Source organism: Grampus griseus (assembly GCF_964374135.1).
Source record: "Grampus griseus genome assembly, chromosome: 1".
NCBI lineage: Eukaryota > Metazoa > Chordata > Mammalia > Artiodactyla > Delphinidae > Grampus > Grampus griseus.
In genome coordinates this window covers 125,970,183-125,993,019 of record NC_139017.1, presented here as the reverse complement: position 1 = coordinate 125,993,019, position 22,837 = coordinate 125,970,183, and the positions used below count along the sequence as shown (strand labels likewise).

General features: G+C 34.6%; 1 protein-coding gene across 1 annotated transcript in view; it reads right to left on the bottom strand.

The window, feature by feature from the left end:
• Nucleotides 1–22,837, bottom strand: part of DNAI4 (dynein axonemal intermediate chain 4) — a gene marked incomplete at both ends in the record, with an annotated part of 124,091 nt that overhangs the window by 20,720 nt on the left and 80,534 nt on the right. The window contains 3 exon segments of the mRNA XM_082666033.1: nucleotides 192–343; nucleotides 1,870–1,956; nucleotides 5,706–5,914. Of these exon segments, the coding sequence (XP_082522159.1) occupies nucleotides 192–343; nucleotides 1,870–1,956; nucleotides 5,706–5,914 (448 nt within the window).

The following is a 22,837-nucleotide window of genomic DNA, read 5'->3' as shown; positions in this document are numbered from 1 at the left end:
GGAGATATTAGGGCAGAGCATTCCAGCTGGAGAGACATTATGAGGAATTATTAAATGCTTGAAGGATAATGGTATTACTTTCAATAACAATATAAACATTCACTCAAAACTAAATAACATTAGAGTAATTTTTTCCTTCTCCCTAAAAAAAAGCACATGGTTTATGTTTATCTAATTCTTGGGATTCTCACCTACTATCCAGAACTGGAATGTTACTGTTGCTCTGTACATTATAAATCGCAATAGTGCCATTGTGATAGCCAACTGCTAAAAGGTTAGGTGCTCCAATTGAAAAATCCACAGCAGTAACGCCATATGGACTCTGATAAGTACGTTCTGGCCACTGAATAAAAAAGAAATTATATTACATTTTAACCTTGGTTTTGTAGACCACAGTAAGGTGGGTATGATGGTGGCTGAAGACTAGGCTGGTGGCAGAAGACTAGGCTGGTGGCAGTGGGGATATGAGGAGAGTTAGTCTGCATTCAGTTACTCATTTCTTCCTAACTTCCTGTATACATGAGAATAAAACTTCAATTGGCCATTTCCTTTATTTTGATGAATCCTCAGAGCTCAGTAGTTTTAAGAAATACAGCACGTGGTTTCTACAGTAATTATCATTTTGGGTAGTCCTCCAGCAGGATTTGTATGATCATCACAAGTCACTGTCTTAAAGATACAAATAATGGACACCAAATAAATTATCCTGCATATATTCCTATCCTCCAGTATCTGTTTCAGATGCTTGTATTATCTAATCATTCTAAACAAGGATAGAGGAGGTTCCAAAACTCTCTAAGTTACTCTTTTCTACAACTCTGTCAAGATTTTTATTGTTTTGTTTTGTTTTAATGTCTAATCCAACTCCTTTCTGGTTTCTAACAACCTACATGGAAGAGAAGATAACCTGCTGATGATGAATCCTATGTCAACCCTTCCACACGTTTAAAATTGCTTCTTCCTTTCTTTTAGGCTATATACACCCAGCTTCCTAACAGATGGGGGATTATTTATAAAAACTCTAATCATTTTTATATGCTCTTCTGATCCTTTTCTAAGTTTTCCACTTTACGTTTCAGTTGTGACTTAAAACTAAAGCTGTAGAGTAACAGGTTGACTAGGGCTGTTTAACAAAAAGCATAACTGATTCTTGTTCATTCTCTTTGAAAAATTCATGGCAGTAAGAGAGCTATATTAATCTATTTTCTATCTATCGAGGAGAGTAGAAATATATTTTATAAAGTGATAAGGAGTTATTTATATATTGAGAAACAACCCAGTAGTAAATGAAACTTAATTTTTAAAGAATTTTTATTTGCAAATATATTCTTCTTTATAACAGGCAGTGATAAACAATAATGGTTCAGCCCTAGATCATCATATCTAACAGCACATAGTAGATGTTCAATAAATATTTATTAAATGAATTTACCTTAACCAATAAAGTGTAAGAACAAATTTTTGTTGTTGTTGTTTTTTGTTTTTGTTTTTTGGGGTTTTTTTTTGGCGGTACACGGGCCTCTCACTGTTGTGGCCTCTCCCGTTGCGGAGTACAGGCTCCGGACTTGCAGGCTCAGCAGCCATGGCTCACGGGCCCAGCCGCTCCGCGGCATGTGGGATCTTCCCAGACCGGGGCACGAACGCGTGTCCCCTGCATCGGCAGGCGGACTCTCAACCACTGCGCCATCAGGGAAGCCCAAGAACAAATTTTAATTGTTTTACTGTTATAGATTTAAACCAAAGAAAGTAAAGTCTTGCTTGGTAAAACTTTCTTGAGTTTGTTTAATGATCACATAAAACTAACTACTTTATGAGAATTATGTGAACATTTAATTAAATAAAAATAGGTCTTATTCCTGTTTTAGTTACCATGGGATTCTTTATTGACCAGCAGCAAGCCAATCCTCTTTTTTGCTCCTTAAATCCAAAGTGCCCATAGCCAACAGCCAAAAGGTCCTAAAAAACAGAAAAATTAAAAATAGAGAAGACAGCATAAAAATATCAGCAAATGTATAAAGATGCATATTAATGAACTGTGTTAAAATAGTGATGATATTTCAATTGAGGTTAAAAAATACCAATATACCAACTATTTTCACTCTACATTTCCATCTTCATAAGCAAAATAATAGTAAAAATAACCACATTTTTTAGGCTGAAGAATAAACACACACAAAAACAATTGCTGAAAAGCTATTTTACATATTGAGATAATCTTCAAAAATTGTATTATTGCATTATAGTGTCTTATGGGTTTTTAGTAATGACCTAATAATTTCAAATGTAAAATAAAAGACATTTATTTTTAAAGGGAGGTGCCATGGACTGAATTGTGTCTCCTCCCTTAAAAGTGATATGCTGAAGTCCTAACACCTAATAACATGTGATTATATTTGGAAATAGGGCACTTAGGAGGTTATTAAGGTTAAATGAAGTCATAAGGGTGGGGTCCTAATCTGATAGGATTGGGTTCCTTACAAAAAGAGGAAGAGACACAAGAGCTCTTTCTCTCCACCATGCAAGGATACAGCCAAGCCAGGAAGAAAGCCTTCCCCTGCAACCAAATTCATCTGGCACCTTTATCCTGGGCTTCCCAGCCTCCAGAACTGTAATAAATAAATTTCTGTTGTATAAGCCATCCAGTCTATGGTATTTTCTTATGGCAGCTCGAGCTGATTATAATATAGCAGGTCATTTCCAGAAGTGCTTATACAGATGACCCTTGAACAACACAGGTTTGAACTGTGCAGGTCCACTTATACATGGATTCTTTTAAATAAATACATTGAAATTTTTTTAGAGATTTGAGATAATTTGAAAATTTCACAAACTGCATAACCTAGAAATATCAAAAAAATTAAGATTTGTCATGAATGCATAAAATATATGTAGATAGTAGTCTATCCTCATATAGGCATAAGTGATATTCAGTATAAAATTAATAATATGTGAGTTTTCTTACTGTTTTATAGCTTTGCTTTCAAAGAACTACATTACCATACAGTATGCCTCTCTCTCATAATTGGAGAAACTGCATATCAGCCTATCATCACAGATAAGTAGGTTTTTTTTTTTTTAATGTAACAGTGTTTCCAATATTGTATTATGAATATGACTGTAATACTGTATGTCATAAAAACTTTATAATAATTCACTCATTAGTTTATAGGCTAGGCTATACTGAAGCAATCATATCAATTACACTAGGCTACCATAAAGCAATCATATTGCTGCTTCTTCATTATCAATGCATAAATCATTATACCTGTAAATAAATATGAATTTATTTTTCACATGATATTTTCATTTTTGATGTCTGGTGTTAGTAATACATGTAACATCAACAGTGTTTTGTATCATATAAGACAGTATTGATGCAGGTACTGACAGAGTATTCATCTGTTAAACAGATGACATAAGCTTAATGGTATTGATAAATACAGTACTATAAATGTATTTTCTCTGATGATTTCCTTAATAACATTTTCTTTTCTCTAGCTTACTTTATTGTAAGAATACAGTATATAATACATATCACACACAAGATATGTGTTAATTGACTATGTTATTGGCAAGGCTTCCAGTCAACTACTATAGGCATTAGTAGTTAAGTTTTGGGGGAGTCAAAAGTTATACTTGGATTTTCATTTGCATGGGGGGTTGGCATCCCAACCCCCTTGTTGTTCAAGATCAACTGTATAAGGATGTATGGACAAAAGTTTAATGATCGACCACACCCTGTCTCTTCTCTGTAATCAGAAATATTACAAACACAGTCCTGTCACCACCTTACCTTCAAGCCAACATCGTGTCTCCACAATTCCCTCTGCCTTAAAATACTCTTCACCACTACCCTTTTTATCTTGACATTGACAAACTCCTATTCATCTCTTCTAGGCTCAGCATAGGCGTCACTTCCTCTAAGAAGCATTCACAAGCCTCTCTTATATGTTCCCACAGCATTATTTATTTTCTTTATTAAAGCACATAGGAAAGTATTATATGGTCAGTATCTATGTGTGACTAAATTACTACTATATCTCCAGCGCTTTAACAGAGTTCCTGGCACAGAGTTAATGTTCAATAAATATTTGTAGAATGAATTAATAAATATGATAGATGGCACCCGTCATATATTTTTTAGCTTCATTCAAAATTAATCTTATTCTCAATAGCAATAATAATGTTTAAATGCTAGTATATCCAGTTTCTTAAAATGATTCATCTGTCCTTATTACATGGTTATTATTGATTTATTAAATTTCACTTATCTACAAGATGTTCCCAAATAGTTTTATAAAGACAAATCCATACTAAAAGTATTCTATTTTATTCAAAAATAATATATATAATTTAAGAATTGTGTAATTTAGGTTTCAACAAAAATGATTTTTTTAGGTTTTTTTAGCATTAATTTTTTTATTGAGGTATAATTGACATACATTATATTAGTTTCATGTGTACAACATAATGATTCAATATTTGTATATATTGTGAAATGATCACCACAAAAAGTCTAGTTAATATGCATCACTATACATAGTTACAGAATTTTTTTCTTGTGATGAGAACTTTTAAGATCTACTGTCTTATCAACTCTTAAATATGCAATGCAGTATTATTAACTATAGTCACCATGCTGCACATTACAGCATGAATTATTTATTTTATAACTGGAAGTTTGTACCTTTTGACTCCATTCACCCGTTTAATAGCCATAACAACTATCATGCTTGGGCACAGTACCTTATAAGGTGTAGCAATAAAATAATAAGGCTAATTCTTAAAATACAATACAAGACAATTTAAACAAATTAGTTTTGACCATTTTAAAAATACACCAAATATTTATTCCAAAGATACTGCCATTACACAAAAGATTTTGAAATTACTAGTGGAGAATCATGTCTTCAGAATGAGTTTATAAACCACAGGAAAAAATAAGTCTCATTACTCTATAATCATCTCTTTTTGACAAACAAACATACCATTCTCCCACTTGATGATTCATCTAATTCTCCTCAGGATGATTCTTAGCCGTGCAGTAGTTAAAAGCAAGAACTCTGGAGCCAGATGTCTGGGTTTGAATTCTGTTTCACTTACTGGTTATATAACTTTGGGCAAGTTATTTATCCTTTCTGTGCTTCAGTTTCCTCATCAACATAATGAGGAAAATAGTAGAGTTGTGATAATACAAGTAAAACATTTACAATAGTGTCTGGTACATAGTAGGTGCTGTTTTAAGTATTTGCTGCTATTAGTAGTTATAGCATTTTAAGGAATCTCAAAATTATTTTGCACATGTTCAGGGTCACTGGATTAAGTATATACTTCCAAATATGATTACTTTAAAGAGAATACAAATTTGGGCACATGAGTTTGGTACCATGTTAAACTAAATAAATATATACTATCTTCTTGTTCACTTAATATCTCATGTGGATTCAGAGAATGCCATGTCCCAAGTACATCTCCTAAAATAAAAATGGTGACATTTTCATATTAAAGGAGAAAACCATCATTTTGTAACTGTTTGCATTTTCCCCTTTTAAAAACATAAACTTGTTTTTAGAGGAATTTTAAAACTAGGGGTTATGTCCATTTAAAGCCCTTGCCTAATAGCTGAGAAAAAAAAGTTTTTATTAGTACTTGACAAGTGCCCTTAAATGCTCGAGACAGAATTACTAAAATGTTTGATAACTTACTGGATTTTTTTTATTCCAGGCAAGGCTGCTCACATTAAGGCCTTTGGTTAAGTCACAGGAAAAGGACCAAAGTCGTTCCAAATTGGCTGGTATTGTTGATTGTTCTGAACCTACTTCTGTTTCTTCTTCCTCTTCCTTCTTAGCCTCTTCTTTTACCTCTTCAAGTTTTTCACCTACTAAAAAGTCTTCAGGTTCTTCAGGTTCTGGTTCTAAAATTAAGTCAAATTAAAAAGAAGATCATTGTGCTCTATACCTACAGGAATCTACCAAAGTCTCCAAAGGGCATCTCTATCTACCACTGACACTTCAGCCATCATTGGATCTGCTGGGTCATATGGCCCAAGGGACTGGGTACCCTGAATAGCTGCCTGAGCCTGTTACAGAATCTTCTGTCATTCTAGGCCCCACTCAAAGCTATTGGTTTTTCAGACCACTCAGTAAATGGACCAGAGGACTCATCCAAATGAGGAATATGTTGCCTCTAAAATGCAAAGACGTCCACTAGGCATTGTGTCTCTTTTTTTTTTTTTGGTTGAAGGGGAACCAGATGCAACAATGTATCCTTCACCTTAGAAGGTATATATCTTGACATATTCCATTGCCACTGGACCCTTTGAAATTTCACCGAGGTGGAAGGCCCCTGAAATTTTGTCAGATTTATTTCTCACCCTCTGACATGCAAATGTCTTACCAGCTAAGTCTACTTCCTGTTCACTAGGTCCAATCAGCACAATACCATCAATGTAATGGACCAGTGTGATGTTCTGCTGAAGGGAAAGCTCCCTGCAGACTAAATTATGACATGAAGCAGAACCGTGAAGGTGTACTGCTAACCTGACCAGCTGAAAGCAAATAGCTTCTGGTGGTTTTACCAACAGGTATTGAGGGAAAAAAGCACATTTGTCATATCAATAGTTACACACCAGGTACCACGAGATATGTTAATTTGCTCAGGCAGTGAAACCCTATCTGAAACAACAGCTGCAATTGGAGTCACCACGTGGTTAAGTTTACAACAATCCACTGTTTTTCTCTAGGATCCGTGTGTTTTCTATGTAAGCTAAACAGATGAGTTGAATGGTGAGAGTCAAAAATTCCTGCATATTTCAAGTCCTTGGTGGTAGCATTAATCTCTGAAATCCCTCCAGAAAGGTGGTATTGCTATGATGTACCATTTTCATAGGTATAGGCAGCTCTAGTGGCTTCCACTTCGCCTTTTCCTCCCATATTAGCCCTCACTCCAGAGGTCAAGAATCACATGTGGGGATTCTGCCAGTTTCTGAATATTTCTGTTTCAAGTATACATTCTGGAACAGGGGAAATAACCACAGGATGATTCAGCGGACACACTGTGAGATGAAACTGATCTAAAATTCTGTAGATCACCTGACTTTTACAAGTCCTTACTCTGACTTGTAGACCCCAGTGATGTTTTGGGTCTCCCAGAGCTAGTGTGAACTCAGAGCCACTGTTCAGTAATCCCTGAAATTTCTGATTATTTCCTTATCCGCAATGCACAGTCACCCTAGTAAAAGGCTATAGATCCCTATGGGGAAAGCTGGGATAAACACTAACAGTATACATTCTTGGCCGTGTAGCATGATACATTCTCAAAGGGACCCAGTCTCCCCTTTATTCAAGAAGTTCTGGTTCTATAAACTGGCTCAAGAATAGGAATAGGTTAAGGGGATGGGACTTTGTTTTTTAGTGTTTCAAGTTAGAAACACTTGACCTATAACTCTACTGCTTACACAGATTAAGAATTTGTCTATAATTTGTCTATTATGGGCTGAATCATTTCTCCCCAAAATTCATATATTGAAGCCCTAAGAATGTAGTACCTCAGAATGTAACAGTATTTTGAGACAAGGGCTTTAAAGAGGTGATTAAGGTAAAATTAGGCTATTAGTGTGGGTCCCAATCCAATATGATTGGTATCCTTATAAGAAGAGGAAATTTAGACACATCAAGAGAGACAAGGGATGCACACACACAGAGAAAAGACCGTGTAAAGAGGCAGCAAGAGGGTGGCCATCTGCAAGCCAAGGAGAGAGGCCTCAGAGGAAACCAATGTTGCTGGCACCTGGATCTTGGACTTCCTGCCCCCAGAACTGTGAGGAAGTAAATTTCTATTGTTTAAGCCACTCAGTTTGTGGTATTTTGTTATGGCAGTCCTAGCAAACTAATACACCCCCTACCAATTTCTCTTCTAAGGACATCATAATCAACTAGCTAGTGCCCTGGGTCTCTGCAAGTCAGACTATTCTCATTACTGCCTTGTCCCCATTATGGTAAACACACCTACATTTCCTCTGGCAATTAAATGCTGCCCTTTAGCCCCCTCACCTTCAGGATCCAATTACTCTTATTGTATTTAAGGCCCCAGTTCAGAGGCAGCAGCTCTCACTATAAATTCTGACCTACAGAAGAGTGACCACAGAGCTCTTCAAGGATGTTGGGGCTCTCCCTCACAAGTTTATTTCTCACAATTGTGGTGAAAGGTATGTTATCTGGACCCTCCTGGAGTGACCAGGCAGGTCATCATGATAAGTCCGCTCTAACGTTAGAACGTCCCTACGCCTTTGGATACCTTTCTTTATAGTATACCAAGACAGTTCTGATACTTCAGCTCCACTTAGTAAAGGCCACATTTTGGTCCATTATCAGCCAACCAAATAAAAAATTCTTAAAGCCATCTCTAATCCTTAAACTACAACACTGTACCCAGAATCTCTGCTCAGCGGAACCATATTAACTTTGACCTGATCTGACTTTATATTCCTTCCATCATTATCCTATACCCTTAATACCCATTTCCACCTATATTCCTCAGATCTCTGCCTGCATAAATTAGCAAACTCAGCAATTGATTCTCCAAGAATTATAACAAACCAAAATATGTATGTACCTAACAACTTCAAAATACATGAAACAAATAAACAACCAAAACCAATAGCTCTGAAAGGAGACATAAATACACAATTATAATTGGAGATTTCAACACTCCTCTCTCAATAACTGGTAGAACAAGTAGGCAGAAAATCAGATGACCTGAACATCACTATCAACCAACTTGACCTAACCAACATTTATAGAACATTCTATTCAAAAACACCAGAATATATGTTCTTCTCAAGTACCATAGCACATTCTTTAAGATGGACCATATTATGGACCATAAAATGACTTTAGACCACAATGGAATTAAATTAGAAATAAGAGAAAGATAGCTAGAAAATTCCAAAATATTTGTATATTAACACATTTATAACAACACATGGGTCAACGAAGTCTCAAGAGAAATTTTAAAATATATTTTAATGAACTGAAAATACAACATATCAAATCTTATGAGTTTCAGCTAAAGCACTGCTTAGAAAGCATAGAGAAAAGAAGAAAGTTAAATTTGTATCTCACATGTGATCCACCCATTCCACTCCTAGGTACTGACCCAAGAAAAATGAATGCAAATGCCCATACAAAGACTTGTATACCAATATTTTTACCAACTTTATTTGTAATGGCCCCAGACTAGAAACAAATATAAATCAACAGGTGAAAGGATAAACATAGTATAGGATATTCATACAATGGAATACTAGTCAGTAATAAAAAAGAGTGAACAACTGATACATGCAACCACATGAGTGAATCTGAAATAATAATTTTGATTTTAATAATTTTGCTGAGGAAGAGAAGCTAGATAAAAAAGAGTACATAATGTACATTTATATAAAATTCTAGAAAATGCAAACTACTAATCTATCTAAGGATATAAAGCAAATCAGTGGCTTCTTAAGGATAGGAGAGGGGCAAAGAGGAACAAGAAGGAAGGATTATAAAAGACATGAAAAAAACATTTGAGATATACATATATATCATTATATATAATTGTATATATTCATTGATTGTGGTGATATATCAAAGCTTTTGAATTGTATGCCTTAAGCATTGGCAGTTTATTGTCACTTATACTTCAATAAAGCTGTTAAAAAATAACAGTGGTATATCACTCTTTAAATGAATCCCAGATAATATAAATACCACAGCATTTTTTAATTGTGAAGAAAATTACAATCATTGACATGCATAGATTTTAGCTGTACAGTTTGATGAGTTTTGATAAATATACACACTGATGTAACCAACAATCCAATCAAGATGCAGAATATATCCATCAACCGAAAAAGTTTCCTCATGCTACTTTCCAGTCAAACCTAATCTACCATAGGCAGGCACTGGTTTAATTTCTAAAACCTTGGAGTAGTTTTGTTGGTTATAGCATATCATGAAAATGGGCCCATTGGTATGCATTCTTTTGTGTCTGAATTCTTTCACTTAACAATGTTTTTGAAATCCATCAAGGTTATTATGTATACAAGTAGTGCACTCAGTTTTATTGCTGAGTAGTGCTCCAGCATTTGTTTAAGCATTGACCTACTGATGGATACCTGGGCTTTTTCTAGTTTGGGGTTATTATGAATAAAGCTGTAATGAGCATTCTTATATAAGTCTTTTTTGTGGACATATTTTTTTCTCTGGGGTAAATATCCAGGAAAAGGATTATTGGGTCATTGGATGGATCTGTGTTTAACATTTTAAGGAACTTCCTAGCAGACATCTGGGTTGTACAATTTTATACTCACACAGCAATATATGAAAAACCCAAGCTGCTCCATGTTTTTGCTAACACTTGGTTTTGTCAGTCTTTTTAATTTCAGCCATTCCGGCTAGTGTATTGATTTTAACTTGCATTTCCTTGATGACTATGTTTAGTACATTTTCAGGTGTCTATTTGTTGGGTGAAGTTCCTGTTCAAACCTTTTGTCTAATTTTTTTAACATCTTTATTAGAGTATAATTGCTTTACAATCTTTTGTCTATTTTTTCATTAGTCTGTTTATCTTCTTTTTATTAGGCTGTAAATAAATGTCCATTACATATTCAAAACTTAAGTCTTTAGTCAGATGTATGTATTGTAAACATATTTTTCTAGTCTGTTGCCTTGCATTTTTTTCCTAACAGTGTTATTCAAAGAGCAGGTGTTTTAACTATTGCAAAAGTCATATTTTTTTCCTTTATGCCTTGGGATTTTTTGTGTATTAAGTATCTTTTCTTACGCTAAGATCACAAATAATTTTTCTTATATCTTCTTCTAAAACTTTATAGTTTTAATTTTTACATTTAAATCTATGGCCCATTCTGAGTTAATTTATACATATGATATGAGGTGACAGTTGATCTTCATTTTTCTGCCCATATGGATATCCAATTGTTTCAGTACCAATTTTAAAAGATCAGCCTTCCTCTATTGAATCACCTTGGCATGTTTGTTAAAAATCAATTGACCATATAGGTCTGTGTTTATTTCTGGACTCACTACCCTGTTTCAATCATCTATATGTCTATCCTTAGACAAATACCACACTGCCTTGATTACTGTAGCTTTATAGTCACTTGTAATCTGGTGGGGTAAGTCCTTCAACTTTATTCTTCTGTTTCAAAGTTGACTTAGTTATTCTAGGTCCTTTGCTTTGCCATATAAAATATAGAATTATATTGTCAATTAATTATCTTTAAAGAAATTTAAAATGGTGAGAAATGTCTCTTACTTTTACTCACATTTTCAAATTCTAGCATTCTCCATTTCTTTGTTTAGATTCTGGTTTCTATTATTATTTTCCATCAGTCTGAAGAATTTCCTTTAATATTTTTTACAGTGCTGGTCTGCTAGCAATGAATTCTCTCAGTTTTTGTTTGTCTGAACATGTTTTTATTTCACCTTGATTTTTGAAGGATATTTTCTCTACATATAGAATTTTTTAGCACAGTAAAAATGTTATTGCACTGTCTTCTGGCTTCTGTTAAGAAATAAGGGCATTATTAGCTTTCTTCCCTAAATGTAACGTGTTTTTTCTGGCAACTTTTTAACATTCTTTTTTTGATATATTACTTATAATGTGCCTCAATATGGTTTTCATTGTGTTTCTCTTGCTTGGGTTTCATTGAGCTTCTTATAATTGTTGGTTTAAAGATTTTTTTCAAGTATGGAAAATTTCTAGCTACTCTTTCTTCAAATATTTTTCTGCTTTCCCTCCTCTTTATTCTAGTACTACAATTCCAATTACATGCATATTAAATCACATGATCTTGTGACACAGGTCACTGAGGCTCTTTTTTTTTTTTTTTTTTTTTTGGCCTTGTTTATCTTTGTACTCCAGTTTGGAATGTTCCTCTTGCTTGTCTTTGAGTTCACTGATCTTCTTCAGTTTTTAGTATTCTGTTAAACCCAAACAGCAAATTTTTCATTTCATGTATTATGTATTTCAGCTCTAGAAGTTCTATTTGGTCCTATATGTAGCTTTCATTACTTTCCTTATTGTATTCTTATTTATTTTAAATCCTTAAGCATATTTTTATAGCTTTTTCTTTAATAAACTTTATTTTTGTAGAGTAGTTTTAGGTTCACAGCAAAATTGAACTCAAAGTGCAGAGTTCCCAAATCCTCACACAGATATATGCACAGCCTCTTCCAGATCAACATCCTGCACCACTAGTACATTTGTTACAATCAGTGAACCCATACTGACAAATCATTATCCCCCAAAGTCCATAGTTTACATTAGGATTCACTCTTGGTGTTGTACATTCTGTGGGTTTGGATGAGTGTACAATGACATGTACCCACCATTATGTATCATGCAGAATAGTTTCATCACTCTAAAAATCTTATGTGCTCTGCTTATTCATTTCTCCCAACCCTCTAATCCCTGGAAACGCCGGATTTTTTTTACTGTCTCCATACTTTTTCCCTTTCCAGAATGTCATACAGTTGTAATCAGAGCATGTAGCCTTTTCAGATTGGCTTTTTTCACTTAGTAATACACATTTAGGTTTTCTCCATGTCTGTTCACGGCTCGATAACTAATTTCTTTTTAGTGCTGAATAATATTCTATTGTCTGGATATACTGCAATTTATTCATCCATTCATCTACTGAAGAACATCTTGTTTGCCTTCAAGTTTGGGCTATTATGAATAAAGCTGCTATAAACATCTGCATGCAGATTTCTGTGTGGATATAATTATTCAACTCCTTTGGGTAAATACCAAGGAGTGCAGTTATGGACCATATGGTTACAGCATATTTAGTTTTGTAAGAAACTGCCAAACTATCTTCCAAAGTGGATGAACTATTGTGCATTCTCACCAACACTGAATGAGAATACTTGTTGCTCCACATCTTTGCTAGCATTTGGTAGTATCAATGTTTTGGATTTTAGCTATTCAATAGTTTTGTGGTGGTATCTCATTGATGTTTTAATTGGAAGTTCCTTAATATATAATGTTGAGTATCTTCTTACATGCTTATTTGCCCTCTGTATATCTCTTTGGTGAGGTATCTGTTAAGTCTTTTGCCCATTTTTAAAAATTATGTTGTTTGTTTCCTTATTGTTGAGTTTTAAGAGATATTTTTATATATTGGATGAGTCCTTTACCAGATATGTCTTTTGCAAATATTTTCTCCAGTCTGTGACTTGACTTCTCATTCTATTGACAATGTCTTTCATAGGGAATAAGTTTTTTTGTGTTTTTTTAAATTATTTTTTATTGAAGTATAGTTGCTGTACAATATTATATAAGTTAAATATGTACAATATAGTGATTCATAATTTTTAAAGATTATACTCCATTTACAGTAATTATAAAAATTGGCTATATTCCAATTGTACAATATATTCTTGTAGCTTATTCTATACCTAATAGTTTGTATCTCTTAATCCTCTACACGGCCCCTCCTACGTTCCCTCTCCTCACTGGTAGCCACTAGTTTGTTCTCTATATCTGTAAGTTTGCTTCTTCTTTTGTTATATTCACTAGTTTTTTGTATTTTTAGATTCCACATATAAGTGATACACAGTACATGTCTTTCTCTGTCTGACTTATTTCACTTAGCATAATGCCCTCCAAATCCATCCATTTTGCTGCAAATGGCAAATTTTCATTTTTATTTTTGGCTGAGCAGTATTCTATTGTATATATACACCATATTTTCTTTATCCGTTTATCTGTTGATGGACACTTAGGTTGGTTCCATATCTTGGCAATTGTAAATAATGCTGCTATGAACATTGGGGTACATGTACCTTTTAGAATTAGTGTTTTTGGTTTTTTTGGCTATACATCCAGGAGTGAAATTTCTGGGTCATACAGTATCAATATGGTATAACTTTTTAATTGTCATGAAGTCTGGCTTATCAATTATTTCTTTCAATAGATCATGCCTTTGATGTTAAATCTAAAAAGTCATCATCATACCCAATATCCTCTAGATTTTCTCCTGTGTTGTCTTCTATGAGTTTTATAGTTCTGCATCTTACATTGAGGTTTGTGATCCATTTTGAGTTAATTTTTCTGAAAAGTGTAAGGTCTGTATCTACATTCTTTATTTTTCCCATAAATATTCAGTTGTTCCAGTACCATTTGTTGGAAAGACTATCTTTTCTTTCCATTGTATTGCCTTTCCTCTTTGGTCAAAGATCAGTTGGCTATACTTATGTGTATCTATTCTGGGCTTTCTGTTCTGTTTCATTGATCTGTGTGCCTATTCTTTCACCAATACCACACTGTCTTAACTACTGTACCTTTATGGTAATTCTTGAAGTCAGGTAATTTCCGTCCTCCAACTTTGTTCTTCTCCTTCAATATTGTGTTGGCTATTCTGGGTACAATAGCTTTTTAAAATTCCTTGTCCTGAGTTAGTGTCTCCCTACAATTAGGGCACCTGCTGGCCACTGGTGGGGAACCCTGACACCCAAGGAGATGGGAAGAACCCCCAAGTGAACCGGATCTTCGTTCACTAGCTGGGGGTTTGGCCGGCTCTGCAGCGGGAGCTCCGAGTCTGAACCACTGGACTAACAGAGAACCTCAGACCCCAGGGAATATTCATTGGAGTGAGGTCTCACAGAGGTCCTCATCTCAGCACCAAGACCCAATTCTACCCAACAGCCTACAAACTCCAGAGTTGGAAGCCTCAGGCCAAACAACCAGTAAGACAGGAACACAATCCTACTCATTAAAAAAAAAAAAATGAGATGGCAGAAAATTATGTCACAGATGAAGCAGCAAGGTAAAAACCTACAAGACCAAAAACTTGAAGAGGAAATAGGCACTCTACCTGAAAAAGAATTCAGAGTAATGATAGTAAAAATGATCCAGAATCTCGGGAAAAAAATGGAGGCACAGATTGAGAAAATACAAGAAATGTTTAACAAAGATCTAGAAGAACTAAAGAACAAAAAAACAGAGATGAACAACACAGTAACTGAAATGAAAAATACACTAGAGGGAATCAATAACAGAATAACAGAGGCAGAAGCACGAATAAGTGAGCTGGAAGACAAAATGGTGGAAATAACTGCGGAGGAGCAGAATAACGAAAAGAGAATGAAAAGAATTGAAGACAATCTCAGAGACCACTGGGACAACACTAAACACACCAACATTTGAACTATATGGGTCCCAGAAGAAGAAGAGAAAAAGAAAGGGACTGAGAAAATATTTGAAGACATTATAGTGGAAAACTTCCCTAACATGGGAAAGGAAACAGTCACCCAAGTCCAGGAGTGCAGAGAGTCCCATACATGATAAACCCTAGGAGAAACACACCAAGACACATATTAATCAAACTAACAAAAATTAAACACACACAAAAAATATTAAAAGCAGCAAGGGAAAAACAAAAAATAACATACAAAGGAATCCCAATAAGATTATCAGCTGATTTTTCAGCAGAAACTCTGAAGGTCAGAAGGGAGTGGCAGGATATACTTAAAGTGATAAAAGAGAAAAACCTACAACCAAGATTACTCTATCCAGCAAGGATCTCATTCAGATACGACAGAGAAATTAAAAGATTTTCAGACAATTGAAAGCTAAGAGAATTCAGGACCACCAAAACAGTTTTACAACAAATGCTGAAGAAACTTCTCTAGGCGGGAAACACAAGAAAAGAAAAAGACGCACAAAAACAAACCCAAAACAATTAAGAAAACTGTAATAGGAACACACATATCAATAATAACCTTGAATGTAAATGGATTAAATGCCCAAACAAAAGACACAGACTGGCTGAATGCATATAAAAACAAGACCCATCTATATGCTGTCTACAAGAGACCCACTTCAGACCTATGGACACATACACACTGAAAGTGAAGGGATGGAAAAAGATATTCCATGCAAATGGAAATCAAAAGAAAGCTGGAGTAGCAATATTCGTATCAGATAAAATAGACTTTAAAATAATGAATGTTACAAGAGATAAGGAGGGACACTACATAATGATCAAAGGATCAATCCAAGAAGAAGATATAACAGTTATAAATGTTTATGCACCCAACATAGGAGCACTTCAATACACAAGGCAAATACTAACAACCATGAAAGGAGAAATCAACAGTAACACAATAATAGTAAGGGACTTTAACACCCCACTTACACCAATGGACAGATCATCCAAAATGAAAATAAATAAGGAAACACAGCTTTAAATGATACATTAAACAAGATGGACTTAATTGATATTTATAGGACATTCCATCTAAAAACAGCAGAATACACTTTCTTCTCAAGGGTTCATGGAACATTCTCCAGGATAGATCACATCTTGGGTCACAAATCAAGCCTTGGTAAATTTAAGAAAATTGAAATCATATCAAGCATCTTTTCTGACCACAACACTATGAGATTGGAAATAAATTACAGGAAAAAACTGTAAAAAACACAAATACATGGAGGCTAAAGAATACATTACTAAATAACCAAGAGATTGCTGAAGACCTCAAAGATGAAATTAAAAAATGCCTAGAAACACATGATAACGATATGAAATGACCCAAAACCTATGGGATGCAGCAAAACGGTTCTAAGGGGAAAGTTTATAGCAATACAATCCTACCTCAAGAAACAAGAAAAACCACAAATAAACAATCTAACCTTACACCTAAAGCAACGAGAGAAAGAACAAACAAATCCTAAAGTTAGCAGAAGGAAAGAGATCATAAAAATCAGAGCAGAAATAAATGAAATAGAAATGAAGAAAACAATAGCAAAGATCAATAAAACTAAAAGCTGGTTCTTTGAGAAGATAAACAAAATTAATAAACCCTTAGCCAGACTACTCAAGAAAAAAAGGGAGAGGACACAAATCAATAAAACTAGAAATGAAAAAGTAGAAATCACAAGTGACACTGCAGGCATACAAAGGATTATAAGAGACTACGACAGACAACTATATGCCAATAAAATGGACAACCATGCAGAAATGAACAAATTCTTGGAAAGGTACAATTTTCCAAGACTGAACCAGGAAGAATTAGAAAATATAAACAGATTGATCACACGTAATGAAATTGAAACCGTAATTAAAAATCTTTGACAAAAAAAAGTCCAGGACCAGATGGCTTTACAGAAGAATTCTATCACACATCAAGAGAAGAGCTAACAGCAATCCTTCTCAAACTCTTCCAAAAAAAAGCAGAGGGAGAAACACTCCCAAATTCATTCTACAAAGCCACCATCACCCTGACACCAAAACCAGAAAAATATATCACAAAATAAAGAAAATTATAGACCAATATCACTGATGAATGTAGATGCAAAAATCCTCAACAAAATACTAGCAAACAGAATCCAACAGCACATTAAAAGGATCATACACCATGATCAAGTGGGATTTATCCCAGGGATGCAAGGATTCTTCAGTATATGCAAATCAATCAATGTGATACACTACATTAATAAATTAAGGAATAAAAACCATATGATCATCTCAATAGATGCAGAAAACGCTTTTGACAAAATTCAACACCCATTTATAATAAAACCCCTCCAGAAAATGGGCATAGAGAGGACCTACCTCAACATAATAAAGGCCATATATGACAAACCAACAGCAAGCATCATACTCAGTGGTGAAAAACTGAAAGCATTTCCACTAAGATAAGGAACAAGACAAGGATGCCCATTCCCGCCATTCTTATTCAACATAGTTTTCGAAGTCCTAGCCACAGCAATCAGAGAAGAAAAAGAAATAAAAGGAATATAAATTGGAAAAGAAGATATAAAACTTTCTCTGTGTGCTGATGACATGATACCATACATAAAAAATCCTAAAGATGCCACCAGAAAACTACTAGAACTAATCAATGAATTTGGTTAAGTAGCAGGATACAAAATTAATGCACAGAAATCTCTGGCATTCCTATACACCAACAACAAAAATCAGAAAGAGAAATTAAGGAAACACTCCCATTTACCACTGCAACAAAAAGAATAAAATACCTAGGAATAAACCTGCATAAGGAGGCAAAAGACTTGTACTCAGAAAACTATAAAACACTGATGAAAGAAATCAAAGATGACATAAACAGATGGAGGAACATACCATGTTCTTGGATTGGAAGAATCAACATTGTGAAAATGACTATACTACCCAAAGCAATCTACAGATTCAATGCAATCCCTATTTAACTTCCAATGGCATTCTTCACAGAATTAGAACAAAAAATTTTACAATTCATATGAAAACACAAAAGACTCCGAATAGCCAAAGCAATCTTGAGAAAGAAAAGCAGAGCTGGAGGGATCAGGCACCCTGACTTCAAAGTATATCACAAAGCTACAGTAATCAAGACAGTATGGTACTGGCACAAAAACAGAAATATATATCAATGGTACAGAATAGAATGCCCAGAGATAAACCAATGCACATATGGTCACCTAATTTATGACAATGGAGGCAAGAACATACAATGGAGAAAAGACAGCCTCTTCAATAAGTGGTGCTTGGAAAACTGGACAGCTACATGTAAAGGAATGAAATTAGAACACTACTTAATACCATACACAAAAATAAACTCCAAATGGATTAAAGACCTAAATGTAAGACCGGACACTATAAAACTCTTAGAGGAAAACATAGGAAAAACACTCTGACATAAATCACAGCAAGATCTTTTTTGACCTACCTTGTAGAGTAATGGAAATAAAAACAAATGGGACTTAATTAAACTTAAAAGCCTTTGCACAGCAAAGGAAACCATAAACTAGACAAAAAGACAACCCTCAAAATGGGAGAAAATATTTGCAAATTAAACAACAGGACAAAGGATTAATCTCCAAAATATACAAACAGCTCATGGAGCTCAATATCAAAAAAACAAACAACCCAGTTAAAAAATGGACAGCAGACCTAAATATACATTTCACCAAGGAAGACATACACATGGCCAAAAGGCACATGAGAAGATGCTCAACATCACTAGTTATTAGAGAAATGCAAATCAAAAGTACAATGAGGGGACTTCCCTGCTGCTGCAGTGGTTGGGAGTCTGCCTGCCAATGCAGGGGATACGGGTTCAAGCCCTGTTCTGGGAAGACCCCACATGCCACAGAGCAACTAAGTCCATGCACCACAGCTACTGAGCCTGCACTGCAGAACCCACGAGCCACAACTGCTGGGCCTGCATGCCACAACTGCTGAGGACCGCGTGCCTAGAGCCCGTGCTCCGCAACAAGAGAGGCCACCGCAATGAGAAGCCCACGCACTGCAACGAAGAGTAGCCCCCACTTGCCATGACCAGAGAGAGCCCGTGCACAACAACAAAGACCCAACGCAGTCAAAAATAAATAAATAAAAATTTAAAAAAACAACCAGAAAAAGCACTACAATGATGTATCACCTCATGCCAGTGAGAATGGCCATTATCAAAAAATCTAGAAACAATAAATGCTGGAACGGGTGTGGTGAAAAGGGAACCCTCCTGCACTGTCGGTGGCAATGTAAATTGATAAAACCACTATGGAAAACAGTATGGAGGTTCCTTTAAAAACTAAAAATAGAACTATCATATGACCCAGCAATCCCACTACTGGGCATATACCCTGAGAAAACCATAATTCAAAAAGACATGTACCACAATGTTTATTGCAACACTATTTACAATAGCCAGGACATGGAACCAACCTAAATGTCCATCGACAGATAAATGGATAAAGAAGATGTAACACATATATACAATGGAATATTATTCAGCCATAAAAAGAAAGGAAATTGAGTTATTTGTAGTGAGGTGGATGGACCTAGAATCTGTCAGACAGAGTGAAGTAAGCCAGAAAGAGAAAAACAAATACCATATGCTAATGCATATATATGGCATCTAAAACAAAAAATGGTACTGATGAACCTAGCTGCAGGGCAGGAATAAAGACGTAGACATAGAGAATGAACTTGAGGACACGGGGTGGGAGGGGGAAGCTGGGGTGATGTGAGAGTAGCATCAACATATATACACTACCGAATGTAAAATAGTTAGCTAGTGGGAAGCAGCAGTATAGCACAGGGAGAACAGCTCAGTGCTTTGTGATGACCTAGAGGGGTGGCATAGGGAGGCTCAAGAGGGATGGGATGTGGGGACAGATGTATGCATATGTCTGATTCACTTTGTCGTATAACAGAAACTAACACAATATTGTGAAGCAATTATACTCCAATAAAGATCTATTAAAAAAAAAAGTCCTTGTCTGCTTTTGCACCATCTCAGTCATCTTTTCATCTGTTTCTATTAACTGATTTTTCTCAGTTATGGCTCACATTTTCCTGCTTCTTTACGTGACTAGTAATTATTTTTATTGGAGGCTGTACATCATAAAATTTACAGCATGAATGACTGGATTGTGTTTTCTTCCAAACAATACAGTGTTGAAGTTTGTTTTATCAAGCAGTGAACTTATGTTCAGATTATCTTGCTTTTTAAATTAGCTTTTTCTAAAGTGTGTGCAGGTAGGGGTCTAGACTAGATAGAACAATTTAAGTATGAATGTATCTGATAATAAAGCTCTCAAATATATACAGTAAAATTAATAAGCCTAGAGAAAATAGAGACAAATCCATAATCATAATTAAAGATTCTAACAATACTCTCATTAGTTGATAGAACAAGTCAGCAAAAACTCAATAAAAATGAAAGATTTGTAAAACACTATCAATCAATTTGACATAATTAACATCTAAAGAATACTGCACTAAATAATAGAATACCCCATCTTCTTGAATGTGGAACATTCATCATATGCTGGGCCATAAAACAATTCTTAATAAATTTCAAAGGGTAGAAATCATATAGAATATGTTCTCTGACCACCATGCCGATGTTAAATTAGAATTCAGTAAGAAAAGATGAATAAAAAATTACTAAAAACTTGGAAACTAAACAGTATACTTTTAACTAACCTAAACATCAAAGAAAAACCCACAAGGAAAATTAAAAATTATTTGGAACTGAGTAATAATAAAAACACAAGATATCAATATTTGTAAGAGGCAGGAAAATTTATAGTATTAAATGCCTATCTTAGACACAAAAAAAGATGTAAAATCAATGATCCAAACTTCCATCTTAAGAAGCTACAAAAAGAAGAGTAGATTAAATTCAACGAAGAAAAACGTAAAAGTAAAAATGAAAATAACTGAAGTTTTTTTTAAAAAAGACCAAAACATTGAGAAAATCATTGAAACAAGAAGATATTTTTGAAAGGATTACTATAATTGAAAAAGCCCCAACCAGACTAATAAAAAAGAGAGAAAAGTCAAAAATGACCAATATCAAGAATGAAATAGGAGATACCACTATAAATCCTACAGATATCAAAAGAATTTAAAGAGAGGATATTATAAACAACTTTATGCATATAATTTCAACAACATAGACAAAACGGGTAAATTCCTCACAAATTACCAAAACTGATACAGGTAGGAATAGAATAACCCTATATTTGTCAAAGAAATTAAATTTGCAATTTTAAAACTTTCTGTAAAGAAAACTCCATCCCAGATGGTTTCACTGGTAAATTTTATGAAACATTTAAAGAAGAAATAATACACAAAAATTTTTTGAAAACAGAGAATGAGGGAAGACTTTCAAAACTCATACTATAAGTCCATCATAACACTAAAGAACTTCAAAGGAACAGAAAATTACAAAAAAATATGTTGCATGAGACTAGTCACGAAAATTCTCAATAGAGTATTAGAAAATTGAATTCAACAGTATATAAAAAGGATAATATACCATAACCAAGTGAAGTTTAACCAGAGGAATTCAGTTTGTTTTAACATTTTAAAATCAAGCACTGTAACTGGCCAAATTGACAGATTAAAGGAAAAACTTACATAATTGTTTTAATAATTTAGAAAATGTTTTGAACAAAATTCAACACCCATTTATGTTTAAAAATGTCTAGCAAACTGGAATGAGAAGGAAATTTCCTCAAACCAGTAAAAGGCATCTATAAAAAACTATACTTAACATCTCATTTAACAATGAAATACTGAATTCCTTTATCCTAAGTTCAGAAACAAGACAAAGACATTTGCAACCTTGGGGCAGGCAAAGATTTCTTAGAGAAGACATGGAAAGTATTTACTACAAAAGGAAAAACTGACAGATAAGACTTCATCAAAATTAAAAATGTCTGCTCAACAACAGACAAATATATAAGTTATAGGCTTAAAGAAAATAGTTGTATCTTTCAAAGAGCTTGTATGCAGAATATATTAAAAAAAAAAGCTCCTACTACTTGATTTTTTTTTAAAAAGACAACTCAATTTTAAAATGCGCAAAGAACTTGACCAAATATTACACAGAAGAAGATATACAAATGACAAAAAAAGTTATTAAAAAGATTGCCAACGGCAGGCATTATCAAGAATGCGGGGCTTCCCTGGTGGCAGTGGTTAAGAATCCACCTGCCAATGTAGGGGACACGGGTTCAAGCCCTGGTCCGGGAAGGTCCCACATGCCGCCGAGCAACTAAGCCCATTCACCACAACTACTGAGCCTGCACTCTATAGCCCGTGAGCCACAACTACTGAGCCTGTGTACCACAACTATTGAAGCCCACGTGCCTAGAGCCCATGCTCTGCAACAAGAGAAGCCACCGCAATGAGAAGACCGCGCACTGCAATGAAGATTAGCCCCCGTTCAGCAATGAAGACCTACCACAGCCAAAAAAAAAAAAAAAAAAAAAAAGGAAGATGGAGCAACTCCTGTATATTTCTTGTGGGATTGTA